General features: G+C 41.9%; 2 protein-coding genes across 8 annotated transcripts in view; one reads left to right on the top strand and one right to left on the bottom strand.

Moving 5' to 3' along the window:
* STS (steroid sulfatase) overlaps nt 1-1865 on the bottom strand; it is a 168088-nt gene extending 166223 nt beyond the window's left edge. For 2 of the 6 annotated variants that reach the window (XM_043499407.1, XM_043499343.1), the window contains exon 1: nt 1696-1823. The gene's annotated coding sequence lies outside the window, so the exon portion shown is untranslated. Of the gene's footprint in view, nt 1-1280; nt 1599-1695 lie in introns of those variants that run through there. The other 4 variants (XM_043499479.1, XM_043499376.1, XM_038387027.2 and 1 more) reach the window with 4 other exon arrangements.
* Nucleotides 1583-23108, top strand: part of LOC119849804 (pseudouridine 5'-phosphatase) — a 134607-nt gene continuing 113081 nt past the window's right edge. The window contains exon 1 of one of the 2 annotated variants that reach the window (XM_038387032.2): nt 1583-1726. In XM_038387032.2, coding sequence (XP_038242960.1) covers nt 1648-1726 — 79 coding nt within the window. In that variant the 5' untranslated portion in view covers nt 1583-1647. The remainder of the gene's footprint in view (nt 1727-23108) is intronic. The other variant, XM_043499616.1, reaches the window with a different exon arrangement.

The raw sequence follows: 23108 nt of genomic DNA, 5'->3' as shown, positions 1-23108 counted from the left end.
CAAAAGGGGAAAAACAGTGGGATAAAACATGTTAAATCCAAAAGAGTCATTAGACTGTGTTTTTAAGTAAAAGAAGGAATAATGAGTGCATGGAATTGAATGTCTGAAGCAGGAAAATAATTGGTTAGTAAACGGTGCCAGCCTAATCCTAAGAATTACAACCTTGGTATTGATGGGCCAAAGAATATTCAAAGTGGAGATAATTGGATGACCCCCGGAGGGCGAACCGGAATCCACGCAAAACGCATCATCGAAGAACAAGAAGATAACACCTAGCCGTCATGGAGCCGTCATGAATGTACCACCTGCTGACTGAGCTGATTGATGGTAAATTCAACATGATGAAGCAACTTCCATAGACTTGTATTGAACCAGAGACCTATAAAGATTGGACTGTGTTCTTTGAGTCTGCTTCTGTGACCACCCTCCAGGAGCATCGGATGCGCATCTGACAACAACTCGGCTCCACTCTCGTGTCCAGGCCACCTGGCCAGTGACTCGTCACAAGAAACATCTAGGCTGGTAACTATAACAACCTCTTTGCAGAACCTGTGTGAATGTCTGTGTGCGTGAATGGATCTATACAGGAATTGCATAAAGTAATGTTTGATTGTATTAATAATAAAAGTGGCGTTTCTTTTGCCTTATCCCTCTCATAAGATCCTATTGGTATTATTTTATTAGCGTAACAGTGGTGGGGGCCCCGGGCCTTCTAAATAGCCTGTGGTCGGCAGGCATGGCCAGGAGGGACGCTCTGGGGAAAGCACGCAGGGGCAGCAGGCGGGGCTGGGAGAGAGATCTGGCCCCGAACTTTGGTGGAGCTGGGCCCCTGTGCTCTCATATTGGTGGAGCACGGACACCATACAACTTGCCGCCCCTGGCTTCCTCCACCTCCATGGCCCAGTGGCTAATCCGCCACGACTTACAGTGGCACACGTGTGCCGCTAAGGTAGGCAATATAGCCACTCTTCGTCGACAGGGGAGAGCTCTCCTTCCGACAAAATAAAACCACCCCGAATGAGGAGCGGTAGCTTTGGCAGTGGGAGAGCGTGTCCTGCCATCAAAGCGCCGTCCACACGGGCGCTTTTCGTCGGTAAACTTTTGGCCCTCCGGGGGGGGGGGGAGGAGGAGGGGTTTCACACCCCGACCAACAAAAGTTTTACCGACACAAGTGCAGCGGCGTAAGACTATGTCTCCACTACCCCCAACTTCGATACAATGTATGTCACTCGGGGGGGGGGGGCTATTCCCCCATGCGGAGCGACATAAGTTACACTGACCTGAGCACTGGGGGGCACCGCGCCATGTCGGTGGAAGAGCGTCTCTTGCCTTATGCAGTTCGCGCCGGTGGGGTTTTTATGCTGATGGGAGAGCCGTCTCCCCGGGGCCTCTTCGCCACAGAGGCTCGGTGTCGACGTGCCCTTGCGGCCGTGGCCCAGCTACTCCCCGGACGTGGCTACGTTTCTCTCCCTGGATGAGAGAGGAATCTGCCGCGCCGCGCCGCGCCCCCCTTCTCCCTTGGGGAGCCGGGCAGCAGCGCAGAGCACCTCGGAGCCCAGCCCCCACCACCCAGCGGCGCCCGCGGCTGACGGCGCTTGCGCCGCCCGGCTCCTCCTCCGCCAGCGCCGCCGCCGCCGCCGCCCCGCCATGGCCGCTTCCTCCTGCCGCCCCGCTCCGCCGCGGCCCGCCACCCACCTGATCTTTGACACGGACGGCCTCCTGCTGGGTGCGTAGCCCGCGCCTCCGCTGCCGCCGGCCCCGGGTTGCGCTCCCGCCAGGCGGCGGCCGTGCGGGGCAGGGCGGTTCGGCCCCTTCCTGCCGCCGCCGCCGCCGCCGCCGGGAGGGACCGGGGGTGGTGACCGAGTGGCGCCCTCCCTGTGCGGGGGCAAGCGCCAGCTGGGTCCCCGGGCCGCTGCCCTTCTGACCGTTGCTTCGCTCTCCTGTGCCCTCCTCGGGTAAAAGGGATGCGCTGGGGTTAGCTATGGAAGACGAGCCCGCTGCTGGGGCGGGGGGGGGGGGGGATGCAAAGGGGTTGCCGTGGCCAGGCTGAGAGAGTCCTCCGGCCTCCTTGGCGCACAAGGTACCGGGCTGCAGGCCAAACCTCTGCTTTGAGCTGGAAGCGGTGGCAGGCGTTACAGCTCCACTGCAGCAGGCAGGACTGGGGCAGGTGTCCGGAGAGACACATAAATCTTAGCAGAAAAGTTGGTGTGTAGGTTTGGTCTAATTTCAACTGGGTTGGTTGCTCCCTGTAACAGGCAAATAAAAGGCGCTGTTCCGCAGTGCTACCTTGAACAACTGCAGCTCTACAGTCGTGCTGTAACACTGGGCCTTGATGAGTTCACCAGTTCCTGGGACTGTTCGTGTATTTAAGCACACACACAAATACCTGCGGGATGAGAGCCTTATTGTGCACCACTACTGTCGATTACTGTAATCCGTGTACTTGTGGCACCTTAGAGACTAACACATTTATTAGAGCATAAGCTTTCGTGAGCTACAGCTCACTTCATCGGATGCATTCGCTGTAGCTCACGAAAGCTTATGCTCTAATAAATTTGTTAGTCTCTAAGGTGCCACAAGTACTCCTTTTCTTTTTGCGAATACAGACTAACACGGCTGCTACTCTGAAACCTGTAATCCGTGTGTACGGATTTTGGTTCTGATAAGGACTTGACGCCTCCTAGTATAGGAAACCAAACTTCTCACCTGGAAGAATTCTGGGAAAGCGTGGTTTGAGCATGTAAAGTTTTCCCCGAAGAGAAGGAGGGAGAGAGTGGTCCTTTAGATTTAGCCCATCATATAAATTATTTTGTCTGTTTCCCTTCTGGAAAATACCTATTTTTACCCTTCCACATTCATTGTCTCCATTTAATTTAAAGGGACATCCGTTTAAAAATATTGTGCAAACACATTTATTTACCCGTGTACTTAGTACCTTACATTATATAAGAAAAAAAAAAAAAGAATATTTAAAGATTTATTAAGCTGTTACTATTTAGGCATTTTGTTCAGTTTTTGCAATTCTCTCATCAGGGACAGTGCCAATCAGTGAAGTCAGTATCACTTGTTTATATTCAATTTCACTTTCAGCTTCTAAGTACTGCACTGCAGGGGGATATTAATTTGTCTAAAATCCACTGTTCTCATAGATTTTTTTTTTAAGAAAATATTTCTATTGGTCTTTAGGATTTTTTCTTTGTAGTTGTTAGTATTTTTAATTTAAATAGAAGTTTTACAAACATCTAGCAGCCCAGATGCTCTTCTAAGTCAAAGAGTCTAATTTATCAACCTGAGTAAAAATTTACTCCCAAGGGAATTCTGCACACAATATTTTAAAACTCTGCACATTTTATTTGTCAAATAAATGTGGAGGCTTCAGCATGGCATTGAGGTGCACAGGCCACTGGCTGCACAGAGGTAGAAGATCACTGTGGAACTCCCCCTGGGACACAGGCTCAGTGGTGAGGCTGCACCCAACCTGGACACAGCACAAGGACCAGGCCTGCCCCAGAAACACCCCAGTCCCTGCCCCTCTGTGCCAGTTGCACCACGTGTGGGCAGGCAGGCTCAGCAAGACAGGATACAAGTGTGGAGGAGCTTAGTGTGGGAGGATCCAGATGTGGGTTGAGAGGGCTCGGGGGGGGGGGGGGGGGTCAATCTGGGTGCGGGTGGCTCAGTGTGGGATCTGGATGCACAGAGGCATGTTGGGGGGGTTCTGGGTGCAAGGGTAATGGGGCTCTGCAGGGGGGTCCAGGTGAAGGTGGTTGGGGCTCAGCTGGGGGGGGGGCTGGGTGTGGGGAGGACAGAGCTTGGCAACGGGACATGGGTGTGGGCTCAGTGGCGGGGGTCCAGATGCAGCTGGGTGGGGATCCGGGTGCGACTGGCTCATCAGGGTGGTCCAGGTGCAGGGGATTGGGGCTCATTGGGGGTCTTCTGAGTGCAGAGGAGGGGGGGATGAGGCTTGGTGGGAGGGTCTGGATATGAGGGGATCTGGATGCACAGGGGTTGGGCGAGGATCCTGTACAGGAATCGCTTCTCCTGCAGCTGAGGAGTGATGGGTGCAGGAAGCTGGGGGGAGAGTTTGCAGAGCTTCCTGCAGCTGGGGGAGAAATCTGGGGATGGGTCTCACCTGGCCTTGGCTGCCGTGAAGAGGAAGTCCCATCCTCCCCAGCCCAGCCAGGACTAGCAGTTGAGCCCGGCACAAGGTAGGAGCCACCAGCCGGGTCTTCCCCAGTCCCGCCTCCCCCCAGTGATTTGCCTCTCTGCTAGCTGCCCTCAGCCCCTGAAATATCCTGCTGGGGAGGGTCACATGACTTCTCCTGTGGCTTCCCTTTGCTTCCTCATAGACATTCATTTTTTCTGCAGGGGACATAAATTCTGCACGTACGCAGTGGTGCAGAATTCCTCCAGGAGTAGAGTATGTAGGTCCTGAGCTTGCAAATACTTATATACATGAATAACTTTATACTCACGGGGAGTCTCATTGATTTTTAACTGTACTTCTCTTGTATAAGTGTTTTCAACATTTGATTGGTGCTTTAAGTTACAGACAGTGTCCAAAGACATTTTTGTGAAAGGCCATACTGTTTAGTTAAAAATAATACTCCTATAATACTTGAGATTCTGTCTTCATTAGGTACTACAAAATGAAATTAATTAGTCTTCTGCATCTTGTTTAATCCACCAGACCCATGGGGTTCGTACAGTGAAGCAGCGTTAAGATTTTCCTAGAATGTGAGCTGTACATATACTGGGAAATTAATTATAGGGGATCCCTCAGTCTGCGTCACTTCCACCAGCTCCCATTGGCCTAGAGCAGCGAACCACGGCCACTGGGAGCCACGATCGTCCGAACCTATGGACACGGCAGATAAACAAACCGGCTCAGCCCGCCAGGGGCTTTCCCTGCACAAGCTTCGGAACAAGTTTGGGAACCACTGAATTAGACCTTTGTATCCTTTGTTAGGCACCTAAAGAAGTGGCTTGATTTTTCAAAATTGTTGAGCACTCAGTCTCTCCCGTTAAATTTAATTGGAACTACTGAGTGCTCCTCGTTTTTGAAAATTCTAGGCACCTATTTTTATGCTTAAACTATTAGCAGAATTTTAAGCAACTAATTTTGAAAGTCTTGGTCTAAGGGTTCCCAGATATAATGAGGAAATTTTAACAGTTGAGTTGTAATTTCTGCAATATTGAAAATTGAATTTACTTTGCAACTGATCAAGGAGCAGCAACAGTTGTGAAATGTATCAAGTTAGTGCCTGTCTCTCCCGCAAGTTCATTTAACGTAGTTGAGTTTGATAAGTTGTCCTTTATTTCCATCTTGAGATGTCATCTTGAGATGTCAACTGGGCTAGGAGCAGCAACTTCTCTGTTCCCTTTAACCATCTATGGAAATCCATCCCCATTTGTCTGACTCCTTCTGTTGTTCTAGTCAAATCACTGCAAAGCATTTTTCCCCCCTTCAGCACAATGCATTTTTAATAGTTTTGGTTCTCTTTCTTCTGCAGTTCTTTCCTTCTGGATTGTCTTCTCTTTGCCCTTGGGTTACTGGATGAAATTTTAGCTTATGCCCTCCTTTCCATTTTTTTAAAGGCAATTTATCATGTGCACATTACCTGCAGAATCTCCCTAATTAAATGAATAAAATAAATAGCATTTTTATTGGAAACTCTCACAGTTCACTAATTGTAGTGAAATGACAGGTTTCAGAGTAGCAGCCGTGTTAGTCTGTATTCGCAAAAAGAAAAGGAGTACTTGTGGCACCTTAGAGACTAACAAATTTATTAGAGCATAAGCTTTCGTGAGCTACAGCTCACTTCATCGGATGCATTTGGTGGAAAAAACAGAGGAGAGATTTATATATACACACACACAGAGAACATGAAACAATGGGTTTATCATACACACTGTAAGGAGAGTGATCACTTAAGATAAGCCATCACCAGCAGCAGGGGGGGGAAAGGAGGAAAACCTTTCATGGTGACAAGCAAGGTAGGCTAATTCAGTCACTGCTCTAATATACAGTAGTAACATTTGTTTAAAGCCTCTCTTTTATTTTACATATGCAGCAAGATTTAGTAAAGTAGTTTAAAAGTGGTGCAGACTTCACTGTGAAGTACAATCCCCAGGGAGTAGGAATAAATAAATTTTAATTTTTGATGTACTGCTGAAGAGTGGTTTTTTTTAAATGGTATTTTTATAGTCAGGATCACCACATGCTTTCCTAAAGCAAAGGAGAATATTTTATTCTTAATAATAAATGCTGGGCTCTTATATGGTAGGTTATTTTTAGGACCCTTCCGTCTTTGCCTATAGAGAACTACTTTTTACAATTGCTAAAATCTAATGGAATTAAATCTCTAACTTCATACATGTTTGTTCATCACTTACTGTGTGGGCTATCTGGCTAAAATAAAATCCAAAGAACAGAAGGGCTTTCAGACACCTACACGTAGTTGATCCATTTATTATTTTTTAGGGCATGGTGTCTCTTTTGTTTGATCCTGACATTTCTGCACATGAGACTGACATTGAAGATATGGAAGCAAGAAAAAAGTCTATTGAATTAGCATAAAATATACAACAGCTAGCATAACATGTCCTGAAGGATATCTATATTATATATGTATATATGATGTATCTTCTGAACTTACACATATATGTTGACTTTCAAGTCAATGACAAGTGTGATAGTTTTATAATACTAGATAATAGCTTTTTCAATGTCAAGTGTTCATTATCATCCAGTGGCTCCAAACCATAAAGATTCAGCTGGGATTTATCACAGTTGAGTGCCTAGTTTATGTTAGAGAAGAGGAGACTGTGTGTGTAGATTTTTTTTTCCACATTAGTCTTCTTACCATCTGGTATGATGGAGTATTTATCCTCAGTAGCTAAAATGGAATAGTTATTTTGTATATTAATAGAATAATGTTAATTGGCCTTTTAATATGCAGACAAAAAGAATGACCTGGAAAGTAAGAACACATCTTTACTGGCAATGTTAAATGTGGCAACGCTTTATCGTGGTTTGTGTAGTCGCGGCATAGCGCTGGTTGAGAGCTCTCCCGTCCCAGCGCTCTAAAGAAATCACTTCCTTGAGGGGAATAGTTACCAGCACTTGTAGCTCTCAGGAGGATGTTTTTTCACACCCCTGAGTGAGAAAGTTGCAGCGCTGTAAAGTGCCAGTGTAGACAAGCCCTAACCAACATCTGGCTGCATCTAATTACCAAAGAACAGTTTGAAAATCCTTTCAGGAGACATCATTAGAACCATGTAAGTTACTTGCCCAGCATTACCCAAAACAGGTGTTTTGAGTGCGGTTGGGTGAGAAGAGTTTCTAGGAAAACAGCAGTCTTAACCAAGAATACTATTGTGATTCATTATGTACATATTGAAAGGATTATGGCTGCGCTCAGGAGAGCCCAGTTTAAAAGGACTGCATCTGCAGTTATGGGGCTTGAGTCCCTCTCATGCTGGCTTAATGCCAGTGTAACAACATAAAATTTTCTCCTGGTTTACACTGGCATAAGTGAGAAGAGAACTGGGCTCACACCGCTTCCCACAGCTCCCACTGGCCAGGAATGGTGAACCGCGGCCACTGGGAGCTGCGGGCAGCCGTGCTGCAGTCAGTCAAGGTAAACACTCTCTCTCAGCCCGCTAGCAGATTACCCTGACGGGCCGTGGGCCACAGATTACCCACCGCTGTTCTAAATTGTTACCTCACTATATGGATGGGGGTGACATGAGTATATTTTTTAATGCTTTTGAGATGAGTTCTGAATTGAATCATGTGGCCCTGAGGATATGGAATGGTGTCTGACTTCCTTATCAAATCTGCAGCACATCCTCTCCAGTTCCCGGCCATAGTGTTACTGACACTCTTGTTCTGTCTGTTTGGTCTTGCATTGTCTCCTCATGCCAGTGCTACTTCTCCTGTTTCCAATCAGCAAGTCACATGGCCTCCAACTGCAGTGTTTCTCTCTCAAACTTCAGCTTATCATTCTCGTCTCTGGTTTCTGCAGAATTGATTAGCACAGTCTGGATGGAGTCTGGCTGCTGTACTGGTGACTGCATACACTCCCATTGGCCTTGTTCCTGATTCTCTTTGTCCCCTGGGAATCTGCCTGGCCTACATGCAAACTGGGACTCTCCACTGGGTACTGGTCTAGGTCTAGTACCCCATTTCTTCATGAACACCCCCTCAAGTGTTGGGCCTCATACCCTTACCTGTGTTTGGGATGGAATCCTGTGATTTCCCCACTCTTAAACAGAATGCGGGGCTAAGCCACCCCGTGCATCAACTGCATTTACCCAGCAGGTCTGACCTGAGTTTGTTACCTGTGGTTCTTCCCTTGGGAGCCGGTGACCATTGGTAAATACACTGGCCCATAACAGCCTTCTTAAACCACAGTATTCTTTGCTTTGCTCCTATTGTTAAGTATAACATGAGAAAAAAGGATTTAAAAACCAGCAGAAGGTCTATATGCTTATCTTCCTTACGTAGCATCTGATGTAGGCCTGTCTTATCCCAGCCTCTAGCGTCTGGGTTCACCTTCACTTTCTTTCTCTGTGCATTACTTAAAATTCAGGTGTAAGTTGTGTTGTTCTCCTCCTTGGTTTGGTTTTCTCAGACAGGTTCAGTTCAGCAGAAGTCAGGGATAGCAAAATTAAAGTCAGTAATCCTGGGTTATTGTCCAGCTGTTTGCATGTATTGAGTCCTTATTGAATTAACTCAGTATGTGCATACAGTAAGCCCTGCAATAACTAGGTCAAGAGATAGTAACCTTCCTCACAGCAATCAGTCAAACACCTACAACTTCTAGTATTCATAAATTAATATAGGCAGCTCCAAGTCCATCACAGTGAATAAGCTATGCACCTCTAGACAGAAGATTTAATGTTGCCCTTTTTACTCTTATCCTGTTCTTATTTGATCTTCTTAAATAAATATGATATGAATTCTGCAGCCTGTGCAATGTAATAATGGGTAAAACTGAGCTAATATTTGAAGATAAACCACAAGCAACTAAAATAATTTATTCAAGAATATTGTGGAATTTGTCAAATAAATTTTACATGGATTTATTTATCAGCCCAGCTCAAGAGCTGAGGAATATTTTTTAAACAATGCCAAATATTTCACAATAATAACAGCAGTGTTTTAAATAAATTATCTAGGGAAGAGCATTCAAATAAGTGTGTTAGGTCTTGATCCTGCAATGTCTTGTGCACAAGCAGATCCTCTGCAGAGACCTGATGAAATCATTGAGCTGGGCAAGGGCATTGAGCAGGGATCCCCTCATTAGCAGCATGTTGCAGATTCAGTTTGAAGTGGAAATTAGTCCTGTTGCTGCTGCTGTGTACTAGCTGTTATATGTTTCTACCTAGAGATTTTGTCAAGTTAAAAATCATAATTGTTTGTTTGCTTTTAGTTCAGTTTGACTCTTGAGAATGATCTAGTCAGTTTCACTTCTGGTTATAGCAAATTCCCATGTACTAGCTCAATGCTTATCAATCTTTCCTCTGTGTAGCCCCCTATATGTGCGCCTCAAACAGGCTTCTCCTCCCATTCTGTCCACAATCCCCTATCCAAAAGCAGCACCACTTTTTTTTTTCCTGAATCCTCTGCATTATTTCTTCTGAAAGTGCTATATTGTTCCGTAATGCTTTAAGGCTATGTCCTGCAAGTGGACCCACACACGCTGGGGGAGGATTTGATCCATTATTGGTACATGTACTATAAATGTGAAATGCGTGTGTGCATGTTCGCATGCACGTACACACAGAGAAAACTACACTAGAGCCAAATGTGAAACTTTACTGTATGCATTTTTAATAAGGTTTGGTATTTTTCCGGATCCACAGCATAAGCACTCAATCCTGCAAAGAATTACTTACGGATTTAACTTTAAGTATGTGTGTAAGAGTTTGTAGGATTGGGGCATAATCTATTATAAACTACATCTATATATTTACATGTTTTATAAAATCTGTGCTCCTATTTTGCTCATTAATATATCAATATGCAATAAGTCTAATTACTGAAGTTACTTACATTTGAAAGTCTTTGGGTTTGTCCATATGGTACATTAGTCTGCACCAGAGGGGTGTAAATTGTAGTATGCTCTAACTAACTGGCCCATACAAACCCTGCTGGAGTGCATCTAAATTTACCTAGTGCATCTTAGTGTAATACTGTTTGAAACAGGACTATGGCAACATGCATTAGGGAACTTTTAGTGCATCTTGGAGGTTCCACATGGGCCAGTTAGTGTGCAACATGCTATTGCATACTATAATTTACACTTTTTGATGCAGACCAATGAACTATGTAGACAAGCCATTTGTAGCTATTTAGATTTATGTAGTGCCTAACACCATGACTTAGAGGGCTAAAAGATTTTAAATGGAAAATTATGTTCTGTACAAACTATGAGGGTATGACACCATTCTTCACTCAGAAAGCCATTTAACAAACCAATCCAGGTAAGACCTTTCTTAGCATTATACTTAAATCTGAATAAAATGTATTTTAATGTAAAGTAAAGCTTAAGGAAAATACTGATATTTAATAGTAGATTTTTTGGGGGGATGAATAAAGGGTGGGATTGACCCTTTTAAAAATAATGAAGCATGCACTTTTGTCCTAAACTTCTGTATCTGACTGTGTCCCTTTTTAAGAAAGGAGAATGTGTGATAGATGATTTGTCTGTACAAGCTGAGTCGGTGTAAACTTGCAGATCTCTGGAAGAACAGCTGGAAGGGAGGAATTATTGTTGTTTCTGGAGCACAGAAGGAATTAAATGATTCATGCAATTGGAATTATTATTCGATTCATGTAAATTTTTCATATTTGCTTTCTTGCCAGCATTATCAAAACTAATACAAGATAAAGTTACTGTTTACCTTTTCTGTATCTGTTACTTCATGCACAAATAGAGGTTGTTGTAAAAAAGGATTTTGATGGGAGTTCTGTAGTGGAACTCGCTTATGTGCGCACACTTTTGTTTTATAATGTTAATGAGACATTAAAAGACTTTCCTATTTCTCCTGTAGTATAGCATATAGCACCAGTTCAAATAAAAATCAGTCCTCTGTAAATTGTTCTCTATTATGGCTTGGACTCATAAATTAATCTTCTGAGGCTATAATCTAGCAATCTTCTAAAACTTCCCTGTTCAATGTTGCTGAACACGTACAGCTCCTGTTGATTTCATATGTGGGTGCTCAGCACTTTAAAAAATCAGGCCTTGTTTATTCATGTCTAAGTATGGATTTCGGGAACCCCGCTGTAGGCAAACAGGTTTGAAAATGTTGGTCTGTGTTTACAACTGCACATGCTGTGTGTGTATATAATTTTCAAATTATTTTGCTTTGTATGTAAATAATCAGAAGATGCAGTAAGCAAAAAGGTTATGGGTAGATTAGAATCTCATTAAGAGAGAACAAAATGTGGAATTTTGCATTATAATGCACCCCTCCTACTCTAATTTTCTATTTACTTTTAATAAAAAATGATGCAATACACTGATTAGCAACATTTGAATTTATTGTTGTGTGTACTGGCAAAGGATAGGCAATTACAAATGCTTACAATTACTGAAACAATCACAGTGAGACACCCTCATATGCTAGTCATTTACAGCAGAGTGGCTTGTGATAAAGCACTTCAGTGAAATCCTGGCCCCATGAAGTCAATGGAAGTTCTGTCACTGACTTTAGCAGGCCCAGGATTTTATCCCTAGGGCCCAGTTCTGCCATCCCTATATTGTATAGCAGTTACTCATGCAGGTAGTCCCATTATGAGTAAAGGCTCTGTAATCAGACTGTTAGGCTGGGGTTTCGAAGGTACCTAAGGACTTGTCTCCAGGAGGAAATTTACCAGTATAATTACACTGCTATAGTTTTACGAATATAACTCTCTGTGTGGAAACTTTTATTCCGAAATAATGGAACTTTTGTTTCTAATTCACATGGGTGCTTTTCCAGTCTCAGCTGAGGTGCTTGTTTGTTAGCAATGGATTTTTCAACCCCAATTAAGTTATTTAGGTTTCCCTTACAGTTAAATCCTTATAGAAAACTAAATACAATTTCAGAGAGGTAGCTGTGTTAGTCTGTATCAGCAAAAACAATGAGGAGTCTTTGTGGCACCTGAGAGACTAACACATTTATTTGGGCATAAGCTTTCGTGGGCTATAACCCACTTCATCAGATGCATGGAGTGAAAAATACAATAGGCAGGTATAAATAAACAGCACATGAAAAGATGGGAGTTGCCTTACCAAGTGGGGGGTCAGTGCTAACGAGGCCTATTCAATCTGGGTGGATGTGGCCCATTTCCAACAGTTGACAAGATGATGTGAGTATCAACGGTGGGAAAATTACTTTTTGTAGTGACCAGGCCCCCCAAAAAACCCTTCAAAAACAGACTTCAGTGAATGCATCCAATGAAGTGAGCTGTAGCTCACGAAAGCTTATGCTCAAATAAATTTGTTAGTCTCTAAGGTGCCACAAGTACTCCTTTTCTTTTTGCGAATACAGACTAACATGGCTGCTACTCTGAAAGACTTCAGTGAGAAACTGCAGAACTGGAATTAATTTGCAAACTTGACGCCATCAAATTAGGCCTGAATAATACTTCTGAGTAGTTCAAACCATTTTCCTTGCAAAATTTATCCAGAAGCTAATTGTACTTCAAGCTATGCCCTCTTCTATTGTAATAAATAAATCCATTCCTTCCTTGGTTGTTGCCTTCTGTCGTGCTTCTTCTCCCATGCTCAGATTAGCACATTTACTTCTTCCTCAGCCAAGCTATACATATTTAATTTATTTACTCTTTCCATTTAAGTGTTTCTCTTTCCCTGTCTTTGTTGATCTTTCTTGAATTTCCTCCAGTTCGTCAACGTCACATATATTGATATACAGCTCAAAGTTGTCCTGGTCTCCTTTGCTGCCCTTTCTCATTGCAAATTTCTATCTGATTTGCTGTTTGCTACTTAAGTCCCTTTATGTATTATTGTTCTGTCCCACCAGTGTTTGCAGCTCCTCCCAGTTTACTGAATTTATTAAAATGCTGGTTATGCTCTCCCTTAGTTCATTATTGAAGACATTAAATAGGCACTAGGCAACTTACCCTCCCTCCAAACTGGATACTTTCCCATATATTGTAACTCATTGTTTACAATCCTTCAATCAATCTTGAGTGCATATGTCCGTGTTCATCTTTAAACAGATTTGGATTCTTGTTTAGTGAAATTTTGTGTAACACTGCGTGAAATATTTTATTAAAACCCAAAGACCTCTACCACTTCATCCATTCTTTTTTTCCTCCACAAGATCAGTTGTCTCTAAACATTTCATGCTGCTTCTATCTACCCCTCTGATGCAATCATCAATTGATCTCCAATAATAGAATAGAAAGGAGAAGATTAACATCTTCTGCATCATTGTTGTCTTTATTTCTTTTACCACATCTCCAAAGAAACTCTTGATCTTATTTTTGTTTGTTTGTTTGTTTTTAATTTGTACTAAAATCTCTAGGAATTATTCAACATTCTTTAGGATTCTGTATCCTTCTATTGCCATCATTTGTCCTGGCACCTGGGAAGGTAACATAGGATCCTGTTTGGTTTATGACACAGATCTTAATCTAATTTCCTCATTATGGAGTCGTTAGTCTGGAATATGGAATCTTCATTTCAGGTGTCTCCCTTTCAATAATTGAACAATGGTTAGCAGTAATACTGCTGACCCTCTTTGGGCTTCTCTTTTATTCCTTTCTACCTCTGATTTAGTGAGGGCAACATACTTGTTGTGGATATCAAGATTAACTGAGTCTACACACATTTCCCTTCTATTCTACAGCTTCTAGTATTCTTTCAGTGTCTGATATTTATATATTGGGCCCTACCAAATTCACAGCCATGAAAAACATGTTACAGACCATGAAATCCGGTCTCCCTCATGAAATCTGGTCTTTCGTGTACTATACTATACAGATTTCATGGGGGAGACCAGCATTTCTCAAACTGGGGGTCCTGACTCAAAAGAGGGGTGGGTAGGGTGGGGGGTTGTTGCGGTATTGCCACCTTCCTTCTGCACTGCCTTCAGAGCTGGATGGCCAGACAACAGCATCTGCTAGCCAGATGCCCACCTCTGAAGACAGGACCCACCAGCAGCAGTGTAGAAGTAAGGGTGGCAATAACATACCAGGCTACTCTTACTTCTGTGCTGCTGCCTTCAGAGCTGGATGGCCAGAGAATGGTGGCTCCTGGCCAAGGGCTTAGCTCTGAAGGCAACAGAACAGAAGTAAGTGTGGCAATTCCATACCATGCCATCTGTACATCTGTGCTACTGCTGGCGGCAGTGCTGCTTTCAGAGCTCGGCTCCTGGCCAGCAGCCACCACGCTCCGGCCACCCAGCTCTGAAGGTAGCGCCTCCAGCAGCAGTAGTGCGGAAATAAGGGTGGCAATACGGTGATCCCCCTATAATAGGATTCCAACCTCTCCACCCACCCACAACTCCCTTTTGGGTCAGGACCCCTACAATTTACAACACCTTGAAATTTCAGATTTAAATAACTGAAATCATGAAATTTATTATTTTGAAAATCCTATGTCCATGAAATTGACCAAAATGAACTGTGAATTTGATAGGGTCCTATTTACAGAGTACTCTTTACCATAGTACCTTGGTACTAAGACTTGCAAAAAGTTACATCTAAGTGAACCCTGCTCTTGTGAAAGCTTGGTTCAACTTCTAAATCTAATTTATTTCTTTGATTTCTTTCTTCCCTTGTCTGCCCCAGTTTTTGCTAGGGCAGGAGATCTCTGTGAAAAGGTGATCTAGTAGGAAGTCTTTCTAGGGCCTTTCATTGAGAGAGATCTAACTGCAGCTCTTGAAAGTTTCTCCATGGGCACCAGTAACAATTCATCTTCCTTAATATTCCACTTATCCCCCATCAGTTGCTTAAACTTACTATATTCTTTGGGATAAGGTTCCTGTGAAGTTGGATGTATGATTGAGTTCAGCTTCCTTTGTTTGTTTCAATGATTTTCGACTGCTGTCTAAGCCCTCCCTCCATATTTTCCCCTAAGAACTGAAATAATTGTTTATTTAATACATTGTTATTTTTTTATGATCTTCATTTATAAATGAGGACATTGTGCCTGTTCCATACTTGACTGCCTTCCTTGCATCCTTCATTGTGCCATTCTTTATAGCAACTGTTAGTTTTTACTTCAGAATGTCTGATCACTGATTAAAACCTGTGAATGATAGATCCTTCTGCTACCCTAGGTACTCCACTCTGCAGCTGCCGTTTCTGCTAGGCAATGCTTTCCGGATGTTTTCTATTTCAAATTGTATTTCCCTTTTTTGTTACTTGCTGCACAAGAGTGAATCCATTTAGCACTTAACTCGCATTGAGATGAACTGTTTTCATTTTGCATTGCTTGACTCTTGTTCCATTACTGACTGATCTTTAAGAGAAGTCTCTTGAAGGGTTTGGGTTGAGTATAGAAGTAGTAGTGCTGATTCAGGAGTGTTTCTAATGGAGAGACCACTTCAGTAATAGTTGGAAGAGAATGGAGCCAAAGAGAGAGTCTGTTTGGAGGAAAGATACCTACAGTGTATCAGACAGATAGAAATGAAGGAAGTCGGTGTTAAGCATGGAGCATCAGTCTGATCATGTTTAAGCGATCTCCTACGTGTAAATAGTTTGAGGTGGTGGTAAAGATCTTTGATTAAGACAAGTAAAATGATATTTAATTGACTGTGGAATTATTTTGCTGTGGAATATGTACATTTGACATCAAGGCAAGAGATTAGACTCCTGTCTGCACAAATAGACAACTGTCTAAGATGATGCATCGTTGACTTTCCACTAAAAGCCCGTTGTTACAAGGAATAGTAACATTAGAAAAATGATCATCTACTCTACATTATTTTATTTTTTTTCCCCTGTGGCTAAGGTCTTTGCTGTAGGTCTTGGAGCTCAGGGGAGAGGCAGCAGTAAAGAGCAAATCACAGCATGCTAAATTTAAACTCTTTAAAAATTAAAAACATTTTATTACAAATATATCTCAGGAAAATTTAAAATATTTTGGTTCACTAAGGTATTGTAAAATATCTAAACATGGCTTCATTGCATAACTTGCGTTATTATTATTTCCACCAAATGCATCCGATGAAGTGAGCTGTAGCTCACGAAAGCTTATGCTCTAATAAATGTGTTAGTCTCTAAGCTGCCACAAGTACTCCTTTTCTTTTTGTTGTTATTATTGTCATAGATCATATATTTATTCTATTTTTCCTTGTTTCATTTAAAATAGTTAATTTTCCACGAGTGAGAAAATGAGGAGCAATGGGAAGTACCACGATTGTTCTAGTACATTTACTTTTTTCCTTCCTATAATTTTTAGTTTTTATGTGACTCTTAATGAAATTGTAAAATTTAACTTGTTAAAATGTTTAACTTATCAATGACCTTACAATATTATGTATTTTGCAGTTTATTATGGCTGTGTTTTTTAAAGGTGAAAATTAGAATGGACTTTTTCCCCTTACATCCCATGCCAGTTGTTTCCAAGGATGAAACTGAGAAAGTGTCACTGGAAAATATATATGGAGAAAAAATAAATAAAATGTGAGATGCTTCAGATCCAGTGGGGTAGCTAAAAAAAAGTTTCTCTTTTAACCACTAAGTACAGTATTACTAGTCTCAACAGTGTTTTTTAGAAAAAGAGAGAATAGCATCTCCTAAAATTGTTCTCTCCTACTAATAAAAAGAAGTTTTAGCTGTGCCCACTGGGTATGATCAAAATCTCAGCTAACTTCCAGTGCAATGTGGAACAGAGGTTAATTCAGGGATACCACTTAGGCAGGGCGGGGGTAAGGAGGGGTTCATCCTCCCTTCCCGGAGTTTCTTCCAGGAGGTCTGCTCCTGGTGTACATCCTAGCCCCAGGCAGAGCTCTTAACTGCAGCAACAGAGCCTGGGTGTGGAGTGTGAGTTCTACAGAGAAGTGCTGCTCCCAGCTTCTGCCCTTGGGGCAGGGAGTCCCTATGTTTATAAACAGAGGCTGGGTGATCAAGATAACAAAGGGTTGGCAATTAAATTGAAAAGGAATACTTGTGGCACCTTAGAGACTAACAAATTTTTCCACTCTGTGTGGCTAAATTCAGTGCCTTGCATAATGACAGGTTTCAGAGTAGCAGCCCTGTTAGTCTGTATTCGCAAAAAGAAAAGGAGTACTTGTGGCACCTTAGAGACTAACAAAGTCTCTAAGGTGCCACAAGTACTCCTTTTCTTTTTGCGAATACAGACTAACAGGGCTGCTACTCTGAAACCTCCAATTAAATTGAGGATCTGGAAGTCATTAGATGAGCCTGTAAAACAGGAATCCCTTGGGTGGGAGGGGGCTGTTGAAGACAGAACACAGGGGACTCTGAGGAAATACAGTCAAGGTTACGTTCAGAAAAGAGGGAAATAGGAGGAGGATAGGTGCTGCAATGAAGCAGCCAAAACCAAGGGAAGGGATAGCAGTGGTATAGAGCAGTGGCTCTTAACCTTTCCAGACTACTGTACCCCTTTCAGGAGTCTGATTTGTCTTGTGTACCCCCAAGTTCACTTAAAAACTACTTGCTGACAAAATCAGACATAAAAATACAAAAGTGTTACATCACACTATTACTGAAAAATTGGTTACTTTCTCATTTTTACCATATATTTGTAAAATAAATAAATTGGAATATAAATATTGTACTTACATTTCTGAGTATAGTATATAGAGCAGTATAAACAAGTCGTATGAAATTTTAGTTTGTACTGACTTCACTAGTGCTTTTTATGTAGCTTATTGTAAAACTAGGCAAATATCTAGATGAGTTGATGTACCCCCTGGAAGACTTCTGTGTACCCCAGGGATAAACGTACCCCTGGTTGAGAACCATTGGTGTAGAGAAGTTCCTACTCTACCTGTGATACTTACGTGGCCCCATCACCGCAGTATCTGAGCGCCTCACAATGTCTAACCAATATCTCCTCACAGTCCCTCTGTAAGGTAGAGCAATGCTGTTATCCCCATTGTACAGATGGGGCACTGAGGCACAGAGAAACATAGGACCAGATTTTCAAGGGTATTTGCACATCTAGTGAGATTTTTAAAACTGCCTAGATGATTACATGCTTTATAAACCCCACTAGATGCCTAGCTGCATCTTTGGGAATCTGAAAACCTTTGAAATTAAGTCACTGGCCTAAGGTCATACAAGAAGTCCATGGGAGAAGTAGAACTCAGGTCTCTCAGGGCTAGCTCCCTATCCACTGCACCAGCCTATCTCTTTGCTGGCAGCAAAAACAAGGAATGTGATGAGAGCAAAACCAAGATGGCCAGTTCTCTGAGACTTCAGCAAATGGTCTCACGCAATTGGGAAAGATGTCATGATTGACAGCATAAAAAGCAGCACAGAAATCAGAAAGGATGAAGAAAGAGAGAGGATGAGAGATCATCACTTAACCTCCAAGGGGTGGCAGGTTCTGCCCCAGACTGGGTTGTAGAGCAATGGCTGTTGTAAAATTTTACATTTTAATTGAAAACCATTTTGTTTTGTAATTTTTTGTTCCAAGTTTGGGAAAAGGAAGGAATGAAAAAGTGTTGTCTGAATATCAGATGTGTTTATGTCTCAGATTCTTAGGGTTTCAGTGGTATTCAGGCCAATTCCAGAACACAGAACAGAAATTACATCCACAGAGTCCATAAAGTTGATTATTATTGTCATGATTTGTATTATTCACTGGGAACCATCTGTGCGCTAGGCACTATTCAGAATATGCAGAAAATGCAGTCCCTGTGCCAGTGCATATAAAATGTATAGCCTTTGATAAGAAGGCTCAAATATTTAAGTATGACGTGTATAGTTATTGAGCATATGTTAATATGTATGTGAGGAGGGGTTGACTGCAGTAGAAGTTTTACTTGATTAAGGACTGGAAGATTTGACCCTCCAAATTTTTACAAAAGTAAAAGCTGCCCAGAGCTCCTGTGCCTGTTTGTTTTCCTTTCCTGCCTGCAGTGGCCCTGATGGATCTCAGAAAATACAATTTTTTCTCAACTTTAAAATGTGAAATTTTCTTGGTGTTGGTTTTAAATATTCTCATGTGAGAACTGTTGTGTTTAAGAGCCTTCAGGGAAAATAACTAGCTTTTAAACAGAAAATGTCATGAGTGTCATGATAATTATTGTTTTTCTCAAAGCCCCAGTTCCTGGAGTCAAGTGAATATATGATGATTTCAGCCTTCATTCTTAAAGAAAAATAAAGTTTCTAGCCCTCGTGGCTGTGGAGAAAGCTTAGAAAATTGATGCCTGTGCAACCTAAACGGTCAAAAAGCAGAAAGCAAATAAAAAGAACACCAAATCTACTGTTTTTATATAATCTCATGATTTTTTGGTGAGCCTGACTCGTGAGTTTTGAACATTTGGGATTGGCAATATTGTGAAAGTGACTTAAAAATCTCAATTTCAGTACTGTTTAGAGTCACTTTCTAGTCTATTATTTGTACTGAGGTAACACCCCTAGAATTCCAGGTAGGTGCAGTATAAACTCATGGGGCCTAGCCCTAGTAGAATGTTTCCAGAAGTTAAATGATCTATTTTGAGCTTGGTAAACTGCAAAAAGTAAGTAGCCTAATTGATAAAGTCATCTAGATTTGTTTACAGTTATTTTAATTGTTGTATTCAAGAGTTAGTAATAAGGTAAGAATATACATTAACATTTTAAACCTAACTGTCCCATAAGTGATTTGATACAAGATCTCAGAGCATGTTAGTAGTATTAGAGCTGAACTAGTATTTATTTAGGTTTTTTTCTTTATGTAGGAATTAGATACAGTGCTCCCGTCAGCTAATTTCTAAGTTGTTTGAAAAAAAAACAATCCTGGAGTTTTTAGGTGCCTAAGTAGCCCCTGGAATCATGGTGACAAACGCACCAAAATCTGAAATGGCACCCCGGAGTTAATTTCTTTCAGCTGACTACGATGTAAGGAATAGTTGATAGTCTATGTTTTGAGAGTGAGAGGGGCACTGTTACAAGTAATGGGAGTAGAAAAAAGAAAAGCTTCTGAGCATGGTCCAGTAAAAGAACATTTTTAGCAAATTTTAATGAAGTCCTTTCCCTCCCTACCCATATCTTTATTGCATGACATGTGAATATGAGACTGCTGCACATTCTCTTTTCTCTCTCTTTTCCTTTCTAACCTGACAGAGGGTATTAAAGCAGTTGTTCACTATTTTTCTTTTGAAACCTTATGTTTTTGTGTTTGTTTTCTGAATTTTCAGGGAACTTCTGTAGCTCATCTTTAAATGGATACATGTTCAAGGAACAATACTAATTTCCATACTAAAATTATGAGTTTTGGAATATCTCCTGCCTTATATATTATGATAGCACGTGGGAGAAATTTATTTTTTCATTGATGCCGTAACCTTATTCACAGATAAATCTCAAGGCAGTTTGAAGAGGAAAAAATGATTACCCTTTCTAATTCCTTTCCTTCTACTATTTCTTTCCAGACCTAGCCCCCTTTCTCTCTTCCTCTCCTACTCGATTCTATTTTAAATGCTCTTCTTGTGTGTTCCGACTTATAAGTTTGCTTTGAAACTTCTAACTTGGAAAGGGTGTAGTCTTAAGTGGAGTTTTGTGCCTTTGCATACCTTCCTCTAGCCCAGTGGTTCTCAAACTTCATTTCACCATGACCCCCTTCTGACAACAAAAATTACTACACGACCCCAGGAGTGGGGACCGAAGCCTGAGCCTGCTCAAGCCCTGCCACCCCGGAGGTGGGGAGGGGGCAAAGCTGCCCAAGGGCTTCTGCCCTGGGTGGGGGGCATGTAATCTTACCCTCATACGTCTCGCCTAGGGCTGAAGCCCTCGGGCTTTAGCTTCAACCCCAGGCAGTGGGGCTTCGGCTTTGGCCTTGGGCCCCGGCAAGTCTAACACCAGCCTTCATGACCCCATTAAAATGGGGTCATGACCCACTTTGGTGTCCCGATCCACAGTTTGAGAACCCTGCTCTAGCCCTACCAAAACTCACTAAGGTTTCTAATGGCCTTTTCCTGGTCAAAGGTTATGGCTTGAATTTTACCCTCTTCCTTCTTAACTTCTCTGCTGCTTCTGGCATTGTCCATCATACTTTCATCCTTGAAATATTGTCGTCCCTTGCCTTAAATTTTGTAAAAGAGCTAAGCACTTGTCAAAGAATATTTGAGGCAAAAAAGATGTTTTTTTTCTCCCCCCAAAAAGTTCATGAGGTGTGGAATAAGTAGGTTGTGATACAATGTCATAGGAGTAGGAGGGCAGCACATATTGAGATCTCTTATGCAGTCAACTAGAAGTAGAGGAACTGACAAGTGGAGGCCCCAGAACCACTAGGGTTCAACTGTCAACTTAAGTGGCAGGCCATACTGCCCCTTGCCTAAAGCCAACAGCATACAACTTCAGAACTTTCAGAGCTTGCGCCAGGAGCATAGGTTCAGGAGAGTAAATCCATTGTAAGGCAAATATTTTAAAAAAAAAAAATAATACAGATATCAGATTTAATGGGGGATCCAAGTTTGAAAAATGTATTATTAACCCACAGTGACTGTAATGAAGCCTTTGAGTCAATTACAGTCTATTCATTAAACTTCAGTTTGTATTCCAGTGACTGTGGGCGTGGCTACACTCGAAACTTCAAAGCGCTGCTCCTGGTACTCCACCTCCACGAGGGGATTAGTTTAGAACGCTGGGGCACTGTTTACACTGGCGCTTTACAGCGCTGTAACTTGCTGTGCTCAGGGGTGTGTTTTTTTCACACCCCTGAGTGAGAAAGTTGCAGCGCTGTAAAGTGCCAGTGTAGCAATAGCCTTAGTTACACTGTGATGAGTTTGGTTTATAATGACAATCTAACTGCTACCCAGGCACGCGCTAGGACCTGTTCTAATTCCCGTTGCAGTCAATGAGAGTTTGATTGTGTCTATCGATAGACAGATGCTAAATTTTCAGTAAAAAGTAAGATGCTTGCAAAAGGAATCACTTCTCTAAATGAAGGAACTGCATTTACTCTCTCTTGTAGCTTTTAATTTTGTTTTTTATGGCCGAGTTATAAAGCTCTTAAAATACAATAAGGGCTTATAAGGGTGCTGACACACCTTAACAATAGCAGCATGAACAGTGTCACTGTAATAAAGAAAAAAAATCTCCTATGAGCTTGCAACAAAATTGGTGTTTAAAATTATCATTTATATCACGGTGGGGGGGACTTACACAACAGTATTTTACAAGAGTCAGATACACTTTCTCTGAGGGCAATGTGTCATAGAATTTAATCCTGTAAACTGTCAGCAGCTAGGTTTGCCACTCACATGGAAGAACTCACAGCACTAAAACAGCTTCTTAATGGAATATTATGATAGATTTGCTATTTTGTGCTTGAATTTCCCATCTCTTTAAAAGCCACTATTGAGAAGCCTAATTAGTGGAAATAGCCTAGGGGATAGCTACCTCTGATGTAGGCCTAGTAGAAACCAAACATGCTTTTTACAGAACAAAAAATCCTTTGACTGCTAGTGTCTCTTTCCTTAGTAACTTGCATACCTTTTAATTCTTCTCTCTTTATCTTAAGCAAAGGATAAGTACCAAAGGTGACCCTGTTTGACTGGATGTACAACTCGAAAAATATGTCTGATCTGCTCTTGTACTTTTCTGTAGCAGTTTTAGCATATGGTGGTAAACGATGGAGTAAAAGTTGTAGTATTGGTCCTTCTGACCTCTTTCTGAACTGTAAGATAAGTTACATAACCTCAGCTCAGGATATTTAATAAATAAAATGGCCATCTTTATTTTGTGTATTGCAGGCTTGATTTAAATGATGGAAAGGAGTGTACCGGCATGGAGTCTGAAAAGATGCTAATTACATGAGCAGCATGTGCCACAGAAGTTTATTTTTCAAAGTTAGTTTATACTTTAGGTCTAGTGCATTTACTCGGAGACTGAATCCTGACCTAATACAGTCCTTGGATAGTGCACACCATGTCAACTGTAGACAGTAAAATAATAATTACTATTC

Source organism: Dermochelys coriacea, chromosome 1, assembly GCF_009764565.3.
Source record: "Dermochelys coriacea isolate rDerCor1 chromosome 1, rDerCor1.pri.v4, whole genome shotgun sequence".
NCBI classification, from domain to species: Eukaryota; Metazoa; Chordata; order Testudines; family Dermochelyidae; genus Dermochelys; species Dermochelys coriacea.
This window is presented reverse-complemented; position numbering and strand designations above follow the sequence as displayed.